The 20,719-nt window shown below is 36.2% G+C and overlaps 1 protein-coding gene across 4 annotated transcripts; it reads right to left on the bottom strand.

The window, feature by feature from the left end:
* Positions 1–4,068: 4,068 nt before the first annotated feature.
* Positions 4,069–19,433, bottom strand: LOC144573056 (scarecrow-like protein 14). Of its 4 annotated transcripts, none has more exons than XR_013517871.1 (4): positions 19,192–19,327; positions 18,233–18,317; positions 17,265–17,329; positions 4,069–7,256 (listed from the first exon to the last, which is right to left on the bottom strand). XR_013517871.1 is itself a non-coding variant. In XM_078322746.1 (4 exons), the coding sequence occupies exons 3-4, from the start codon at positions 17,275–17,277 to the stop codon at positions 14,485–14,487; spliced, it is 1,836 nt and encodes a 611-aa protein (XP_078178872.1). In that variant the 5' UTR covers positions 17,278–17,329; positions 18,233–18,317; positions 19,192–19,327; the 3' UTR covers positions 14,443–14,484. The 4 variants fall into 4 exon arrangements, 3 of the variants coding, with proteins under 3 accessions (XP_078178872.1, XP_078178873.1, XP_078178874.1); XM_078322746.1 differs by lacking the exon at positions 4,069–7,256 and adding an exon at positions 14,443–16,307; XM_078322747.1 differs by lacking the exons at positions 4,069–7,256; positions 18,233–18,317 and adding an exon at positions 14,443–16,307 and having other exon boundaries at positions 19,192–19,433.
* Between the last annotated feature and the right edge of the window lie 1,286 nt (positions 19,434–20,719).

Here is a 20,719-nt window from a genome sequence, read left to right as displayed (position 1 = left end):
AGAATGAGGCACCGGAATCCAACATCCAAACATCCATGTTTGAACTCACACTACAAACCACGCTTAGTGTCACCGCATCTCCTCTTTCATTGGAAACTATACTTATTTCACCATCATGCTTCTTATACTTTTGCTTGCCTTTCAAAAGAGGACAATCTCTCTTCAAGTGCTTTTCCTTTTTGCAAGGCCAACAAGAAAATTTTCGGCCTTAAGATTCAACCCTTCTACCGGAGGAATTGTTCCTAGTAACCGACTTTCCCTTTTCACCAACCGTTAATGCCTCACTAGGACCGGTTTCCAATTGGGTTGTAGCCTTCCTAATTTCCTCATTCAACAATGAAGCAACAACATCACTTAACTTGAATTTGTTGTTGTGTTGGCAACGGTAGTAACAAGAGTATCCCAACTAGTAGGCAAATAACTCAAAAATAATAAGCATAATACTTTTTCATCAAGATTTACCTTCAAGTTGAGCCGCAATCGAGTTGAACTCGCTCACATGCGTTCTTATTGATATGCCATCCTTCATCTTCAAGAGAAATAACAGCTTCATAGCATGCATCTTGTTTACACCCGAAGGTTGCTCATATGATTGCTCCAATGTGGTCCAAAGCTCATGAGCGGTCTTACATTAGTAGACATCAAATAAGATAGATGGTGAAATACACGGCCTTATAGCCGCCAAACATTTCCGATCAAGCTTCTCCCATTCATAATCTTCCATATTCATAGGTTGCGCACTACTACCAATCAATGGTAAATACAACTCCCTCGACACCAAGTAGACCTCCATCATTATTTTCCAAATAGACCAATTGCCATCATTCAACTTCTCAAATTCCATAGCCTTCTCCATTCTTCACGTGTAATCACGACACAAGCTCAAATTAAACCAACTCAAGGTTCAATCACTTCTACACCAAAGCCCAACGTGCTCTAATACTAATTATTGGGGTTCTTACGCTGAAGGTCTCAAGGAGTAATTTCGTTGAATATCTTGCTGACATACACCAATACCCGGATCAAATAGAGAAATATGAAAGTTAAACAAGAAGCCAACTCAAACAAGCAATCAAGCACAGAAAATAAAAGAGAGATGAGATTTTACGTGAAAACCCTTGCGGGAAAAAACCATAGAAGCACATGGTGCAACTTTACTAGAACAAAGAGCCTTTACAAGTACAAAGAGATTAACAAGCCAATAACACTCTTTCTCACAGTCTCTTACAATCTCACACACTAATCGATAAAATTCTCAAGTGTATCAATGGATTGGTACAAAGAGAGATGTTCACACAAAAGTATGTACAAAGTTTCAGTACAGCAAGCTGTACCTTTTAACCTTGTTTACACCTTTCGAATCAGATTGCAAGTGTACAATCCTATCGAGCAGTATACTCAGGGTATCAATCCACAGGACGGTTCAAGTCTAATCTAGACAATTACTCAAACTAATTTGGTTCTAGAAGTTCTGCAAATGGTTGGTTTGTTTTAAGTTCCTAAATTTGATTGCAATAATTAAATGACAGTAATTAAAAGTTTGGTTTTATCAGATAATAAAAGGTGTTTCCAGGGTTTCAGATTTCATCTTCCAACTCTGCCTCTCAGCACCATTCACGCAACCCGCTTCCTTTCAGAAGCGACCCTTATGACGCGGCCGGCGTGGGCATCGAGTGAATACAGCATGTTCAGTTTTCTGTGTCGGTTCTCTGCGTAAGGCTCTACTGACTGTACCTAATTCTCCTAAACCTCAACTCTCGTTTATTGGTTTAATAAACCTGGTAACAAAAATGCAATTTCACCTTCTTAGGTTTCCAACCCTAAACTCATGTTTATTGGTATTCAACCTGAGTTATTTGTTTTGTTTACTAAGGCATCCATTATCTCATGATAATTAGAAAGGTTCACCTAGCAGTTACTAATTGGTCTCGAAGACCTACCTCAAATACTTGGTCTGGTTGAAAGAAACATCAAGGCCAAAATACTAGAAAAGATGCTATAGACATCTAACAGTAGACAATCAAGAATCATCCAATCAATTTCAACCAAGCAATTAAAATAGTACTCAAATCAAATAAACACAAATATTCAACACAGATTCAAACATGCATAATAAAACAGAGTTTCTGACTACATCATAACCCTAGAAACTAAGATATATACTCAGACATAATCAAAAAGTAAATAAAACAATTGGAGAAAAGAGAGTTCATAATGAAATGATAAAACCCGATGAAGACAAGCTTCCTGCCGAGCCTCCCTCTTCCAAACCCTTGAAACAAAGTGGAGAATAATGGTGGTTGTGTAAAGATTGCTTCCAAAAAGGAGATATATCCTTCTTCCTGCTGTCTCCCCCTTATTTATAGCTATTTTGTGACTTGGGGAGCAACCAACCAATGATGGAAGGTGAATCAATCGAGATCTCATGGGATATGGCAATAAATTCAACTGATGCCTTTCTAAAATGATTTCTATGATTGGCACATTACAAATTCTGATTTATAACCTTCCTAGAATTGTAGATCATGTTGTCCTCTTTCCAGCAAGCTTTTATTTTCATAAAACAGAGTTTGTATGACCAAGATATGGTCAAAATACGAAAAGATGTTCAATCGAGATCTCATGGGATATGGCAATAAATTCAACTGATGCCTTTCTAAAATGATTTCTATGATTGGCACATTACAAATTCTGATTTATAACCTTCCTAGAATTGTAGATCATGTTGTCCTCTTTCCAGCAAGCTTTTATTTTCATAAAACAGAGTTTGTATGACCAAGATATGGTCAAAATACGAAAAGATGTCGAAAGCTGGAATTTCCATATTTGCTCTGTCGGCTTTCTGCGAGATCCGCGTCACAACTGACGCGACCTGCGTTCTGCCTCTGTTTATGCTGTGAGCCAAACTTTAAATGTGCATAACTCATTATCCGTAACTCTGTTTTCAGTGTTCTACCACTTTTCAGAAAGCTTGCGAGAAGATCTATAATTTGCTCCATTTCTTGTAATTTAAATAGACTTCGGTAGTAACTTGATTCTTGGTATAATTCTAAACTAAATTAAACTAAATTAACCTAAATGCATGAAAATTGGTCAAGTTATTGATTTGAAACCCTAGGCAAAAGTATACATATATCATGGTCATCAAATTTCGCCAAGCTTAAACCTTGCTTGTCCTCAAGCAAAAACCCAAACCTAGGCATCGGGCCAGTATCTAAACTTACCAAAGTTCCATTTAAATTCCTAATTGCGAAAAACTTACATTATCTTGCCATTATTAAAAACCTCGAGAATCCTTTTGGAGAACAATTTGTACTTCCCTTGATCAATTATAATTCACCCCACAATTCGATCAATTAAATTTCATATTCAAAGATGCTTTAATATTTGCAAAAACTAATCATTTGAATTTATCAATATTTCATTCTTCTACCAAAATTATGCCCTCATTTTGTGGTGATTTTCTTTTGTCACCCCCCAAACTTGGAACAAGCTTAGGTTAGAAAGTCACGGACTTCGTGTGTTGATGTATGCAAAAGTTTTTTTCTTTTTAAAGTTTGGGAGACGAGCTCAAAGGCACCCAATAGGACTTATTGGCAATACTCTTATGTTCTCCATCTTTTCATTTATTTCATCACTTTTTCTTACTTTTTTTATTATTTCTTTTATTTTCGCATACATCATGAATACACACATCCAATGGTATTCTTTCATATCAATGGATATCCCAATCTTTCTTTATTTAAATCCTCATTTTCCTATTTAAAAGACATAAATCGGTTTCCAAATGCTTTTTTTCGATAAAATTCAATTTTTCATTTTTTTTAAATCTCAAAACATCTCATCCTATACAATTTTTTGATCAAACATGGGGTTATTTCTAATTTTTCAAAGTCATCCAAATTACAACCAAAAATTTTCAAATAAGTCCTTAATCCTAGCAATCACACAAATTTATCACCTAAAAATGTAAATTTTTGAAAAATAAACATGACCTAAATACAAATACAGTTTTCTTCTATTCAACCCCCCCCCCCCCCCCCCAAGCTTGAATGAAGCATTGTCCTCAATGCTTGAATTCACACAAGAAAAAGTAAATAGAAGAAAATATGAAAACTAACCAGACATGGAGTGAGGGGTGAGGTGGGGGCGCCTCACTGACTGGTGAGAGGTGGGTCGGGTGGATCTGGACGAAGTGCCCACTTCTGAGGTGTATAGACTGTGTGCTGATCTGCACAGTCCGTATGGTGGTTTACTGGTAAAGTCCTGAGCATACATGTTGCTGGTTGCGCGCTTGTCAGCTTCTCGATCAAGTCCCAGATCACAGTTTGCTGAGCTTTCATTATAATACCTCGAATCACCATTTGCTGACCTTTCAAATCCTCCAAGAATCTGAGGTTGCGAGCCGGGTCGAGGTCTGCATTTAAAATCACAGGACAAGATTTATTTGGGTCTGGGAACTCATACCTGAGGTTAGCTAGAAGAGGCTTGAGCTCAGGAGTCGGCGACTCTGTTTGGGTTTTGACGCGGTCCGCGTCAGGTGTACGTGACCCGCGTGCAGACCTCACGTCAGCTTGATCCGACCCGCATTCTCTATTTTCCAAGCCTTCGGACTGTGGCACGCGGCCCACGTGGGATTCATCCGGCTCGTGTATTAGATCCTCTAGACTGTCAAAATTTGCTTCTGCCCGCATCTGCTCCTGCAAATTAGCCAAATAATCGAAATAATCCATAATTATCCGTGTATCAAATCCTTCCGGTCCGTATTGCTTACGAGATTGTTCTTTGGCCAATTGATCGACCACATTAAGCCAGCAACATGTTTCTGTTTTGGAGGGGCGCTTCATAGCTCGGTTGAGATTAAACTCCACTTTCTCATCTCCAATCCGCAGAGTCAGAGTTCTGTTCTCTACGTCAATGAATGTTCGAGCTGTCTTCAAGAATGGTCATCCTAGAATTATAGGGATTTCCTTGTCCTCCTCCATCTCCATGACAACGAAGTCAACAGGTACATAAAACTTACCAACCAGTACCGGCACGTCTTCTACTATGCCAAGTGGTAATCTGACAGAAGAATCAGCAAGTTGCAGAGTCATGCCTGTAGGTTTGAGCTCGCCTACTCCCATGCGCTCGAAGATGGTGCATGGCATGAGACTCACGCTCGCCCCTAAGTCACATAGGGCTTTCTTGATCGAGACCTTTCCCTTTGGTGCAAGGAATTGAGAATTTACCAGGGTCCTCCAGTTTTGGCGGGAGTTTGCTACTCAAGATTGCGCTGCACTGCTCCGTGAGTTTCACCTTTTCATGTTCCCCCAAGCTGTGCTTGATCGAGAGGATGTCCTTGAGGAACTTAGCATATGTTGGTATTTGGGTCAAGGCGTCAGTGAATGGAATGGTGACATGCACCTGCTTTAGCGTCTGGATGAAGTTGGCGAACTGTTCATTGAGCCTAGACTTAGCTAGTCTCTGAGGAAAGAGTACAGGTGGTCTATAGGGCGATGGCTTTTGGGCCCCCTTTCTGCCCTGGTTGTCAGGTTCCTTTGATGCGGCCCACGTGTCAGTGATGCGGCTCGTGTTCATAAGGTTCTCGGTGCTAACTACTGGTCGAGTTGACTCAACGCGGCCAGGGTTTCCTTCTCCAGGTTGTAATGCGGCCCGCGTGAGATTGACGCTATATGCGTGCCTTGTGGTCTGGTCTGTTGGCATTTTTGGTCCTTCGTACTAGGTCCCACTTCGTAATGTGATCGATTTTACCTCTTCTCTCGAGCTGAGCTCTGGTTGACTGGGCAGCCTTCCAAGTTGTGGTTGGTTGGAGGCGGCTTGTTGATCGATTGCGTTTCCCATTCCCTCTTTTGAGCAATCAAACCGGCTAGTTGAGCATTCATTGCTTGTAGTTGCTCGAACATCATCTGGTTCATCTTCCCTTGCTCATTCATGAAATTACTCACAGCGGGAGCGATATATGGCTCAGAAGGACCGGATTGAGGTGCTTGGTTGTTCTAATTGGGGAAGGAAGCATTCTGGTAGAAGTTCTTGTTGTTGTTACTAGAAGGGTTGTTGAAGGAGGGATTGTTGAATTGGGGTCTCAGAAAGTGGGATGATTCATTGTTGAGATAGTTTACTTGCTCGGGTTCCTCATCCCTTTGCGGTAGTGGGCAATGCTCGTAAAAGTGCCCTTTGTCCCTACACATGACACAAGACTATGGCTGTTGGTTGACTGCCTTCACACTCAACTTTTCAACTGCCTTCTGCATAGCGTCCAGCTTGGTGGTCAGAGCAGTGATCTGATCGACCTCAAAGCGGCCGCCACCTCCAGCTCGGGTGTTGTCGCGGCCGGACCACTGTTGGTTCTGCGCCATGCTGTCGATTAGGTTCATCGCTTCATGAGGTACTCTTTCCATCAAGGCTCCACCTGCAACAGCATCAACAGATGTGCGAGTGCTTTCTATTAAACCATCATAAAAAGTCTGAATAAGCAACCAATCAGGTATACGGTGGTGTGGACAAGAGTATTGCAATTCCCTAAACCTTTCCCAGGCCTCATTTAGGGGTTCATCAGACCTTTGTCTAAAACTGGTCAATTGGGTCCTAACCTTAGCAGTTCTTTTGTGGGGGAAAAAATCTAGTCAAAAACAGTTTTGATAATTCCCTCCAAGTGTTTATTGAATCCCTTGGTAATGACCCTAATCATTTCTTGACCTTATCCCTAAGAGTAAAAGGAAACAATGCAAGTCTGGTATAATCAGTGGTTGTGCCATTTGTTCTAATGGTAGTGCAACACTCAAGAAAAGTTTGGAGGTGAGCATGTGGATCCTCATGATCCAAGCCATGGAAGGTGTTCTGCTGCACTATGTTGACAACACTCGGATTGAAGTTCGGTTGGTATCCGACAATCCTTGGCAGCCTGATTGCTTCTCTCACGTCTCCAGCTCTTGGTACATTGAACTCTCGCAAAGTCCTTGGCACGAAGTTAGCCATGTCATCATCAGAATAAGCATCATTGAAGTCCTGATCCCTGTCTTTATCATCCGTGTGGGTACTCATCTTTGTTGTGCTCGAATGGTGAGAGTGCTCAGACTCTCTCTTTGACGCGGGTCACGTCTGTTGTGATGTGGGTCGCGTCAATGGTGGAGCGAGTCGCGTCAAGAGGCGGTTGTGCAGGAACAGTGGCGTCTGGAGGAGTTTCGTGAGAAAGTGGTCCTTTGCTCCTCAGTTGGTAATCACCTGTGGGAGGTGGTACGAAAGCCAGATTATTCCTATGATAAGAGAAAAAAAAAAGATACAAATTAAAATATAGATTAATTAATAAAACTAAAAATCCAGAAAATAAATGATGCCGTCCCTGGCAACGGTGCCAAAAACTTGTTCACACAAAAGTATGCACAAAGTTTCAGTACAGCAAGCTGTACCTTTTAACCTTGTTTACACCTTTCGAATCAGATTGCAAGAGTACAATCCTATCGAGGAGTATACTCAGGTATCGATCCACAGGACAGTTTAAGTCTAATCTGGACAATTACTCAAACTAATTTGGTTCTAGAAGTTCTGCAAATGGTTGGTTTGTTTTAAGTTCCTAAATTTGATTGCAATAATTAAATGACAGTAATTAAAAGTTTGGTTTTATCAGATAATAAAAGGCGTTTCCAGGGTTTCAGATTTCATCTTCCGCTTTGCCTCTCAACACCATTCATGCGACCCGCTTCCTTTCAAAAGTGACCCTTGTGACGCGACCCGCGTCAGGTATGACGCGGCCGGCGTGGACATCGAGTGAATACAGCATGTTCAGTTTTCTGTGTCGGTTCTCTGCGTAAGGCTCTACTGACTGTACCTAATTCTCCTAAACCTCAACTCTCGTTTATTGGTTTAATAAACCTGGTAACAAAAATGCAATTTCACCTTCTTAGGTTTCCAACCCTAAACTCATGTTTATTGGTATTCAACCTGAGTTATTTGTTTTGTTTACTAAGGCATCCATTATCTCATGATAATTAGAAAGGTTCACCTAGCAGTTACTAATTGGTCTCGAAGACCTACCTCAAATACTTGGTCTGGTTGAAAGAAACATCAAGGCCAAAATACTAGAAAAGATGCTATAGACATCTAACAGTAGACAATCAAGAATCATCCAATCAATTTCAACCAAGCAATTAAAATAGTACTCAAATCAAATAAACACAAATATTCAACACAGATTCAAACATGCATAATAAAACAGAGTTTCTGACTACATCATAACCCTAGAAACTAAGATATATACTCAGACATAATCAAAAAGTAAATAAAACAATTGGAGAAAAGAGAGTTCATAATGAAATGATAAAACCCGATGAAGACAAGCTTCCTGCCGAGCCTCCCTCTTCCAAACCCTTGAAACAAAGTGGAGAATAATGGTGGTTGTGTAAAGATTGCTTCCAAAAAGGAGATATATCCTTCTTCCTGCTGTCTCCCCCTTATTTATAGCTATTTTGTGACTTGGGGAGCAACCAACCAATGATGGAAGGTGAATCAATCGAGATCTCATGGGATATGGCAATAAATTCAACTGATGCCTTTCTAAAATGATTTCTATGATTGGCACATTACAAATTCTGATTTATAACCTTCCTAGAATTGTACATCTCGTTGTCCTCTTTCCAGTAAGCTTTTATTTTCCTAAAACGGAATTCGTCTGACCAAAATATGGTCAAAATACGAAAAAATGTTGAAAGCTGAAATTTTTATATTTGCTCTGTCGGCTTTCTGCGCGACCCGCATCACAACTGACGCGACCCGCTTGGAGTCTGCGCGGCCGGCGTCCTGCCTCTTTTTATGCATGCATTACACTATAATTATTTTAAAGATAATTCTAAAGTAACCCAAAAAAGTATTGACTAGTCATCAATAAAATTTGGGACTGAAATTCTATCAATGGAATAAAGAACTATTCGAAATTATAATTGGATTGTGGTATTGGATATAGAAGAGAAGAGTTAATATAACAATTTCTTTTATTTAATTGAGAAGAATTTACAAGTACAAGCTTTGTATTCACGCCTCACATACATTCTCTGATTCATTTCATTTACACAAGCTCTATATCCTATATATACTAATATATGTTGGTGTACTAAAGTTGTTAGATTTTACATATTTATTCTACCGACGTTGATTACTCTTATACTAACTATGATAAATTACAAGAGTATTGAACTTTCTAGAATAATCCACTTCCATCATAACCGGCAATATATCTTGAATACTCTAGAATTTATTAATGGGCTTGGGCCTTCCTATAGTAATTGGTGCTGTAAATTTTAACACTCCCCTTCAGCACCAACTTGATTCTCAAAATTTTGATTTGTCGATCGATTTTTGTATCTTCTATTCTCTCCCCCTTGATCTGAAATTCCGTATGGATTTATTGCCAATGACTTCACGATCTTTTGGTCGATCTACAATCTTCCGAGTGTTATTTTTGAAAGTTTTGATGCTTAGATAGCAAGGAATAAAACAAAAATTTATTCGACTCAAAACAAACGATCTAGTTATTGTAAGTGCAAGAAACAATCTTAATTAGCCTAATCAAGAATGGAATAACATAATACCTTGGATTTGATCTCCAAATCAAATCAAGAAGAGTTGTCTTGCTTAGCAACTTCTTATTCCCTTCCTCCTTCAATGGTGGTTGTGCTTTAGCCCCTCAAATGACGAGCCTCCTTAGGTATCCACCGAGAGATTAAAGAAATACTTGTATCTCTAAGGCTAGTAAGAGATTAACAAGTTGAACCTTAATCCTAGTTTCACCCTCTTCTTAATTTCTGAAAACTTATTAGAGGATTTCTAGATCTCAACACATGAGAAAAATTGGAAGAGAGGAGAAAAGAGCAAATTTCGGCCAAGATATATTTTACAGAATTTCTGACCTTTCGGTACTAAAATCCTTATATCTTTTTCTAGGTAACTCCAAACGATTTGAAATCTTCACCATTGGATTCTAGACTCCAAGGGATACAGATTACATAGGTCATGCGTCCAGAATGATTAGTATTTACCCTTTCAAATTCCAGTTCAAAGTTACCTAAAAAATCTGTCCAGAAACTTCTTTGCTCTTTAATGAGATTGATTAGATTTAATGACATATTTAAATATTCCTTAAATCATGCCATTACTAATCAATTCTCCCCAGCATATATTTGGGCTTTGGGCTTAAACATATTAATCATATTAATATTTAATTAAGTCCACAATCCCATACATTAAAAGAGGCCAACATATAAATTAATATTCCATGTTAATTTATATGCATCTCTCATTTGTCAAAAGCTATTTAAAATATGTCAAACATACTTTAAATATTACTAGGATTATTTTATAACATCTCCATGTCATAAAATTGTTCATATATTAATAACATATAATTTGTACAAATTAATTATAACTTCTTATAATTAACATAGCACATATTATATACATATCACATATGCTTTATTAATATATTTTCTTTTAATCTTTCATATGGTGTGACCCTATGGGATCCCATCATTATGGCAATAGAATTAAACATTTTAATTCTATAAATCAATGATACAACTAGCCATGGTATATTGATTACCCAAATGATGTGGATGAAAAAGCACAATGCAAAATCACGATCCCTGTAACATTAAAAATGTTGTTGTGTCAATTCCTTGCCACATGATATCCAAATAATCGTAAGGTAGGAATGTGTCATCCTTACCAATTATTCTTTCTTGATTTCCTGAAGTTTAATTATGATATGATTATCATATAATCATATTGCATGCACATAATATAAACTTTATCAAGGGGCCCAGAGATATCATCACTTATATTAACATATAAGGGACAATGGTTTCTTGATACGAATCGTTCTTCCGCATAAGTTATATGCACTGCAGTAACTGCCTTTATAACTCCTGGTTAAAGAGAGCGTTGGACAGTACCAACAATACACATCCCTTATGTAAGAAAAATAAATATCTCAACCAAAGAATTCTAGACACAATGAAATATCAATGACACAGAACACAATCCATATGATATTTCATTCTTGGGTCTGTCCAGTGCCATACATCTCCATGTATGCACATGTGTGATTAGATCGATAACTCCTTATCGTATAACCTATAGAACATGGCCATCATCTAATCACCACACTTATCTTATATGGTCAACCAGTGTACCTTTGCTGATTGCCAAGATAAGGAACATTTAAGAGTAAACAAATTTATTCATTGTGAAGTTCTACAATTTAAGTCATCAACTCAAATGATCCACTAATATGAATACTCAAGGTACAAAATGATAGAATCATTCACTAATAAACTAAACATATCATAGATATGATATGGGTCTAGGACACCAACACTAACAATTTTTCTCAATCATTTGCCTTTTTTCCTTTATTGTCTTTGTCAAATTTTCATGCTTCACAACCTCTTCAAAGCTTTTGAGGTTCAACAAATGAAAAATTAGATGACTCGCAAATTTCTGGTAAAGATCTTACTTGCTTGGGGAATGAATACGATATCGTAGACCTTTCTTTAGCTCTTCGAGTAGCACTTAGGTTTGATCCTGGACTGGAAGTAGTGCTTGAACTTGACCTGTCTTGGCGTTGTGTTTCACCTACATCTCGTGGCTTAATCACCTCATTTCTTAGCGTCAAATGCGGAGCGTAGCTTATGTGGAGTGGGAAGCTTCTAGACTTCTCCATTTGTATTCTTGCTATTATTTGATTTTTATTTCTTCGATCGAAAATTTTGCAGCCTCCATCTTCAAAATGAACAGCATATCCATTTTTTACTAGTTGTCCCACACTCAACATATTTTGTTTTAGCTAGTAGTACATCTCGGATAAATTTTGGACCCATCTTGGTTTGTACAACAATACTTCCTTTGCCTTTTGATTCAACAATTGAGCCATTTCCCATACATACCTTTGTCTCATACGAAGTGTCAATGTGCTGAAATAATTAACCATTCCCGGTCATGTGATTTGTGCAACCGCTGTCAAGGTACCAAATATTGCCTTTTTCTTCTTTGGCTGAGTGGCACGCATAGAAAATGCTTTCATGACTCTCACTTTCTTCTAGGAAGTTTGCTCGGTCATTAATTCTTGATCTGGACATTCGTGCTTTGTGGCCAATCTTCTTGCATTTGTTGCATCTCTTTGTTGACCAACATTCAAATGTACTATGGTTCGATCTTTTGTGTATATCGCACCATAAATTTGAATAACTCAAACCTGGTGTTTTCTCTTTTGCGCTGACTGCTTTTCTACATCTTGTCGCAGACCGCCGCATTGGTTATCTTGTTGACTTATGGGGTTATATCGTGATCGGAAGCCCAGCTTGGAATGGAATGCATCTTCCACTTAATTTCCTTCGTGTTGGAGCTTTCTTTCTTCATGTGACTCTAAGAAGCTCATCAGTTGTTGAATTGAAAGCGTCGATATATCTTTCGATTCGTCTATCGCAGTAACGATGTAATCATACTTATCTGTGAGGCTAATTAAAAATTTTTCGACTACCTTCTGATCAGAGATGTCTTCTCCATACATCCACATTTGGTTGACAATTTCAAGAACTCGCAAGAAGTACTCCTTGATCTTCTCCGACTCCTTCATTTGGAGGTTTTGAAATTGTCTTCTTAGTGTTTGCAGCTTCATTGCTTTCACCTTCTTGGAGCCTTCAAACTCCTCCTTCAAAGTCTCCCATGCTACCTTGGATGAAGTTGCTACACTTATTCGTGGAAATAGACTTTCAACAACACCCTGTTGAATTAGAAACAGGGCCGTAGCATCCTTCATTTATTGTTGTTGTTGCTCCGGCGTCAATGCTCCCGTTGGTGCCATAAAACCTTTTTCAATGACATCCCACAATCCCTGCGAGAGTAGCAGCGTCCGCATCTTGATCTTCCACATGGCATACTTTTCTTCCGTAAATATGGGAACCATCGACTGTGCCATAGTTACGTCAATACCTAAAGACATCGACTTAAGATGCTTCTTATTCATGAACGCCCTTGTGTAGTTCGCTAACTTCATACTAGCTCTAACCTGAAGCTCTGATACCAAATGTTCGAAATTATAATTGGATTGTGGTATTGGATATAGAAGAGAGGAGTTAATATAACAATTTCTTTTATTTAATTGAGAAGAATTTACAAGTACAAGCTTTGTACTCACGCCTCACATACATTCTCTGATTCATTTCATTTACACAAGCTCTATATCCTATATATACAAATATATGTCGGTGTACTAAAGTTTCTAGATTTTACATATTTATTCTACCGACATTGAATACTCTTATACTAACTATGAGAAATAACAATAGTATTGAACATTCTAGAATAATCAAATTCCATCATAACCGGCAATATATCTTGAATACTCTAGAATTTATTAATGGGCTTGGGCCTTCCTATAGTAATTAGTGCTATTAATTTTAACAAGAACTTATTGGCAACAACATTACAAATGTAAATATATATTTATATATATATATATATATATATATATATGAGAAGGGATCAAGTTATAACAATTTTTGAGTTACAACAAGTTACAACAAGCATTTTTTACATTTTCAAAGTCCAAATCGTTGATCCAAACCATTAGATGTGATCTCTACAATAAAATGTGCTTGGAGACCAAATTTTACATTTTTTGGAGTTTTTTTACTATTTATTAAGATGGGTACAAAATTCAATGGTATGAATTTGACTACTTTTTGTACCCATCTTAATAAATAGTAAAAAAAAAATACCAAAAAATATAAAATTTGGTCTCCAAGCACATTTTATTGTAGAGATCAGATCTAATGGTTTGGATCGACGATTTGGACTTTGAAAATGTAGAAAATGAAAATGTTGTAACTTGTTGTAACTCAAAAATTGTTGTAACTTGATCCCTCCTATATATATATATATATATATATATATATATATATATATATATATAGAGTTAGGCTGGGGTGCTATGGATAGCATAGTGGCCTCTATGCTACGGCTCAATATTCGAGTTTTCAAAATCCAAACGGTCGATCCGAACCGTTCATCTTATTCTCCATATTAATATCTGCTTGGAGACCAAATTTTACATTTTTATGAATTTTTTTACTATTTATTAAGTATTTTACAAAATTGTTGATCCAACGGTGGCTGCACAAAACAGTAAAACCGTTGGATTAGCGATTTTCAAAGTGGCTTAATAAATAGTAAAAAAATTCAGAAAATTATAAAATTTGGTCTCCAAGCAGATATTAATATGGAGAATAAGATGAACGGTTCGGATCGACCGTTTGGATTTTGAAAACTCAAATATTGAGCCGTAGCATAGAGGCCACTATGCTATCCATAGCACCCCAGCCTAACTCTATATATATATATATATATATATATATATATATATATATATATATATATATATATATATATATATATATATATTTAAAATGAAAATTACAGTATCATATGAAAATATTAGCATTCTTCATCAAGTTTTGGTTTCCATGCTGTCACACCGACAAGTACCCTTCCCTTCCAACCTTGCACGAGCCAATTATCATCTTCTTCAATAAAATATCGCTTATCATAAACATTTCTCACCAGATTACTACATTCTTTCACTATGTTTGGATCCACTGGTAATTGTTCAAATCCGGCTCGTAGGTTCCTGCGCTGCCACTGCTTAAGGGTCTCTGGTCTCTCTATCCAGTCAGACCCCTCGCATGCTATAATATTGATAATCTCAAGTACAAAAAGCATATTTTCTGGCAGCTGCCTTTCTTTATTTCCACGTGGAATTGTTGTGTCTATTAGATCAAACAACACAGAGTAAGTTGACAAGACTTGCCTAAAGCGGGTGACGAAGTTGGGGCTGTATGATCTGCATGCATCTCCATGGATGAAAACTTGGGGTTTGATTTCCCGAATGAGTTTGAGAACTTGATTTCTCGGACAATCAATTTCAAAGGATTCATCTTTTACATTCTTGAAGCGAAGTATGCTATTTACAATAACCACTTCATCATCATTAATGTTAAGATCCTTAATATGAATCAATTCCCACTGCGAAGCAATTCCTTTGTACTCGAAAGGTACGCTAAAACTTCTGGCATACTCTTCAAACCTTTGTCCCATATCTTTTATCCGTTTAGCAGGGCGAAACCCAGGCTCAGGAAATTCTATACCAGTAATTCGAAGTTGAGGAGGTCCGCCTTCCCTTTTAGCAAGAGCTTGGATTAAAGATGGCCATTGAAAACCAAATCTCATACCCAGATCAATTACGTGCAGTTTTTTGGCATTCTTTGCCGCATTAAGAATATTGTGGTTAGCAAACCTGTAAGACACCCTTGCAAATGGAGCTGCTTTGAGGTACAAATGGTAAGCCTTAAGGAAGTAAATGTCTGGAATGCTGACTTGTTTAGCAATAAGTCCATGATAATACTCCCTTCCGGCACCAGCCAAGCGAGCTTCCAGTGCATCAGCAAGGACAGACGCAAGCCTTTGGATCCCATTTCCATTACGAGATGATTGTATTCTTATCTTGCTTAGTAGCTCCTGAGCTCTACGCAGATCATATATAGCTACTGCCTCAGAACAATGGATAAGTAGTGTGCAAAGATCAGAAGGATCCCTTTGGATTTTTGCAGTACAGTTTGAGCTTGCTTCTTTCTGCAGGATTTCTCGTAGACCCCAAATTTCTTCTTTCATGTGGTCCTCTCCATGGTCGAGCAATACTCTGTCATAAACATCATCTGTATTGGGCTCTTCAGAGTATATCACGGACATTTTGCTATTTGGACCCTCTAAAGTATCCAAGTCCCTGCAATCTGTGCTCCTTTTAATCATGGACCTGGAGTTCGCCCTGGCATTTTCTTTATCAACAAATTTGAAACCTACTGAGTTTTCATCTTTCACCTCAGCATTATCCACATAAATCATCTTCTCTTTAATATTAGTAGCCAAAATGTTGATATTTGGAAGGAACTTCAATCCTTCTTCAATTCCTTTATGGAATTCCATGACTGGTATTGTCCCTATCAATGAGTCATGCATGGAGATCTTACTTGTTGAAATGCAAAAGGTAGAGCTACTGTCTGCTTCTGATTGGCAAGGAGCTACCAACTGTTTATCTAGAGAAAGTGAATACTTTTGCCCAAGGATTTCATAGAAGGGCTTCTCGATCTCCCGGAGAGCAGCCTCATCTTTACGAGCAGTAATGCTTAATTCATCTATTTCTTCTTCCAATAAGTACCTACTTATGAAATCCAGCGTTGGGTCCATCAGAAAGGCTTGCTTACCTGTGTTCGGCACAAGATTGTTATTTGGTTGTTTTCAGGGACAATTTGTGTAAAATTTGTGGGATTTTAATTGTTTTCAAAGTGGTAGGATTATCACACTTGAGGTTGAGTGGTTTGATAACATTGACCTGGGATTTAAATTCAGTGAACCAAATTCAGTGCAGATACATTATGTTAATCATTGATAATCTTAAATTAATTCAGTCGGTTCTTTCTCTGATGGCGTAGGGGCATAATTAACCGAAGATCCTAAAAATTTAATTGTCGATAACCTTAAATTAATTTTTATTACAAAGAAGTTTAATTAGATATATTTTATTTTATTTTGTGGTTATTTTTTTACCGAAGACTCTCAAAATTTAATCATTGATAGTCCAAAATTAAATTTTATTAGAAAGAAATACAATTAGATATATTTTATTTTATAGTTATTTTTCATCGAAGATCCTAGTTACAAAAAAGTCCAATTAGATATATTTTATTTTATGATATGGCTATTTTTCACTGAAGACCTTAGAAGTTTAATCGCCGATAGCTTAAATTAATTTTTATTACAAAGAAATCCAATTAGATATATTTTATTTTATTTTGTGGTTATTTTTCACCGAAAATCCTAGATGTTTAATCGCCGATAGCCCTAAATTAATTTTTATTATAAAGTAGTCCAATATTGGTCAAAATCTGTGAAAATACCACCGGTTTGGTCAATTTTCAAAATCGATCGAAAATGTGGGTAGTTGTCACATCCCCGGTCTGGAGGTGCGACAACCTACCGCGTATATTTATCATTCAATATATGTAACATAGGTCATGAATCTTTTTATGCATTCCCAATAACATCCATTATTTTTGCTACATCCTTATTTATTTACAATAATTATCTGACATTTTATAGTTGATGATGCTAGAGATATATTCTCTGCACCCTATCAGATATAATACACTCAAATCTCATACCTTTAGGTGGCATTGCTGGTAATTATAACCCCAAATGCATTTCTCTGTTTTTGTCTAAAAAAAACCTGTAAATCCCACAAGAAAAATGGGTGAGTGCTAATGGCCACTCAGATTAATTATTGGATTCTAAGGAAATTCACATAATTCACATTCAGAATGAAATCACTGCACGAGAAACTAATAGTTCATTTCATAATAATGAATGCAAATGCTCAATAATAGTATCCAATTGAATAACACAAATTTAATAAATAAATCAAAACTCTAAGGATCTCATCAGAATAAATGGTTTGTGTCAAAATCTTTTAAACCATAAAATATGGTAATGTTGGGACTTAATCTTTAGAACCACTAAGTCTAGTAACATTTAGTTTCTTAACTTTACAATTTCTAGTTTGGTAACACTGACATATACCATAACATGTATATGTCGTGTCAAGGCTTATACTGTTCTAACTATCATGATAATTTGTTAACGAAACTAATATTATAATACTATCATTATCGGAAAGAAAATTAATGACAAGACAGTTACCACAGTTCATTAGTCTTATAGTTATAATTAACATTTATTCAATATCCCCTACCCAACCAGTACTGGATTCATTTGGTGCCATTCACCATATATGCATAAGGGTCATGGAGTAAAGTCTAGTAGCTAGCTAGACTTTACAATATATTAATCATTTTTTTTTCCACTATATGAAGGTTCAAGGATTACATTATTCAATATTCAATCAATTCAATCATTGTAGTCTCAATCAATCATTTGCAATAATAATCAATCAATCGATAAACAATATCAACATGATAGTCAACAATCTTACCTGTAATTCAGTTCAATTGTATTGAGCTATGAATATGATGCAACAGTTCAATTAATGCAGTTAATCAAATATTGAAAATGCACAACGAGTTATGATTTAATTCCTAGTCATAAATCTCAAACTAATCCAATAACCTCGCACCCGATATCGTAGGACAATAGATGAGATCACTAGCAGTCTATCCTTCCTAAATACTCTGTCTTGTCGGTCTCTTACTTAATTTTGCCTATAACAAAATAATATATATACATATGTCCTGATCAATTTTTATACTAATTAAGTACAACATAACAATTTACATATTCTAATATTTAAATCTCAATTATGTACTTATTCAATAAGCTATGTTCATTATTTCTGATAAAACATTCGTTAGTATTTTATTTATATTTTAGAGTCATATAGTGCTCCATATATTCAGTCCAATAATTAAGTCTAGTCCAATCAATCATTAAAATCCAATTCATTTTCAGTATTTATTTCAACTGAACTCTATCATATGAATTTCAATTTCCTTTAAACTTTTACAATTGATCTTTATATATGTAAATTCGCACCAAGGCCCCTCTAAAAGGTTTTATTTACCAACTAATATTTTTGCAAATTCAACATTCTACTTTACATTTCTTTACAATCACGACACTGAAATTTATATTGGTCTACGAGTAACCGAATTCATCTGGTACGGATAGGTACCAGTTTTCATATCGTACCGAACCCCGTGCAAATCACTTATAAACATATTAGAAAACAATTAAATAGTCGGTACAAGATAAGCTGTTCGTACCAAAAAGGTATAACTAGAGATGAGTTCTAAACCAAAGATTCGAGAATCAAATCACCAAAGTAATTTAAGCACCACCATAATTATATGGTTCAGATTCGATTTAAGAACACATGAAAAAAAGAGGAGGCCTTAGTCAATTCAATTAAAATGCATAATTAAACAAGTTTTCTGTTAATTTGAACAAGATCTTAACTTTATATTCTTTAACCTAATTAATCAATTTCCAACTTACAAACAAGACTTTCTCATTCAATTTACAGCACAATCAACCAAATCAAGTGAAATAGAAATGATAATTGAAATAGAGGAATACCAAAAACTAGCACTAGTTGCAGTGAGAGAATAAGAGCACATCCATCCAGTGATTTAATCACCAGCTCAACCAACCAACTTCTCTGTTTTCTTCCTTTCTTTTGCAATTTTTTTGCTTGTTTCTTGTTATTTACTTCTCTTTCATTTACGGGAGAGAGAAGGAATCCCTTTAATTAATAAGGGAGAATAAGAAGGTGGTGTCTCACTCAACACTGGCCGCGTGGCCTTGTCCATTTGTTCATTTTGTTTTTTTTAAAAAGAATGTTATTGTTCATGTATTCAATCTTCAAAGAATGGTACACGGTGGAAATTTCACAGTAATTCATGTCAAGAAATTATCAAGAAATTGTTGTTTTTTTCTAGTAAATAGAAGCATCTTATCTCAAAGGAAGTCCTGAGTGGTTAGGATCAAGCAGCGGAGAATGAATTGGGGTCAAGGATTCTTTGGTGGTGGGACCTGGCCGTGGAAAAATAGGAGAGGATGTGTATATATTCTAAGCAAATTTTCATTTTGGTTACGAAGCTTAAAACATTTTATTACTTAGTCCATACCAGACTTTCGGACATGAAAAACCATATTTGTAAAAAGTCATGAAAAATCTTACATTATACCCAGTTTTGATTATACAAAGCTGTAACTTTTAATTTATCACCGAAGAGGTGCTGGGAAAAAAAAAATGTTGTTTTGACAAGATTATAATTTCTGCGCCGAAAACTTTATACCAACAAACTAGTCCTAAAAACTAGATCACAGGAAGCCGCATTTAAAATATAAGAAGCCATAGAATAATTATAAAATTTTATAGAAAATTAAAGTCACTGAAGGTCACACAAAATCATGAAGGGTTATCTGAAATTCACGATTTAAATGAGTTAATTGATTGAAATAAATTATAATTTTCAAATTTTAATTGTCCGATTTAATTTGTGAAGTCACAAGAAATCATATCACATTATTAATTTTATTCTTTTTGTAGTTAGACGTGTAAGAAAAATAAACAATCTGTTTATTATTTGACATCCTTTTAATTTCTACAATGATCATCATATTATCTATATATATCTCAGTTGTCAACATGTACATGCGTCAAAAAAATAATAATTATATGCATGCAACTCATTACGAGAGTGAATCTGTACAAAAGGTAAATTTATTATTATAAGACTGGTTTCATCTAGAAGAAACTCACAATAAACAATACAAAAATCAACGCAGATTTGATTTTTTTGACTAGCTACGGGTCAAAACTTGACTTTGAGTGCTTTCTCATAGTTTCCATTCACACCGAACACCTTGTAATTTTAAAAACCTGGTTTTAACAAAAACTGCACAGCACTACGCGCAAAAGCAAAACAGTACCAAAAGAGGGTAATAATTCAGAGACCAGCCCTGAACGAGCACTAATTAATCATAAATGTTATATGCATGACCTCATACAATTGTGTAATTCAATAATTCATTTATCCATTATGAGAGGTTTCAGTCCCTTATGATCACAATAAATTTTTGTATGAACAGTATATAATTC

The sequence above is a fragment of the Carex rostrata genome, chromosome 21 (genome assembly GCF_964058835.1).
Source record: "Carex rostrata chromosome 21, lpCarRost1.2, whole genome shotgun sequence".
Lineage (NCBI taxonomy): Eukaryota > Viridiplantae > Streptophyta > Magnoliopsida > Poales > Cyperaceae > Carex > Carex rostrata.
The sequence above is the reverse complement of the archived record's forward strand: the minus strand, read 5'-3'. Positions and strand labels throughout refer to the sequence as shown.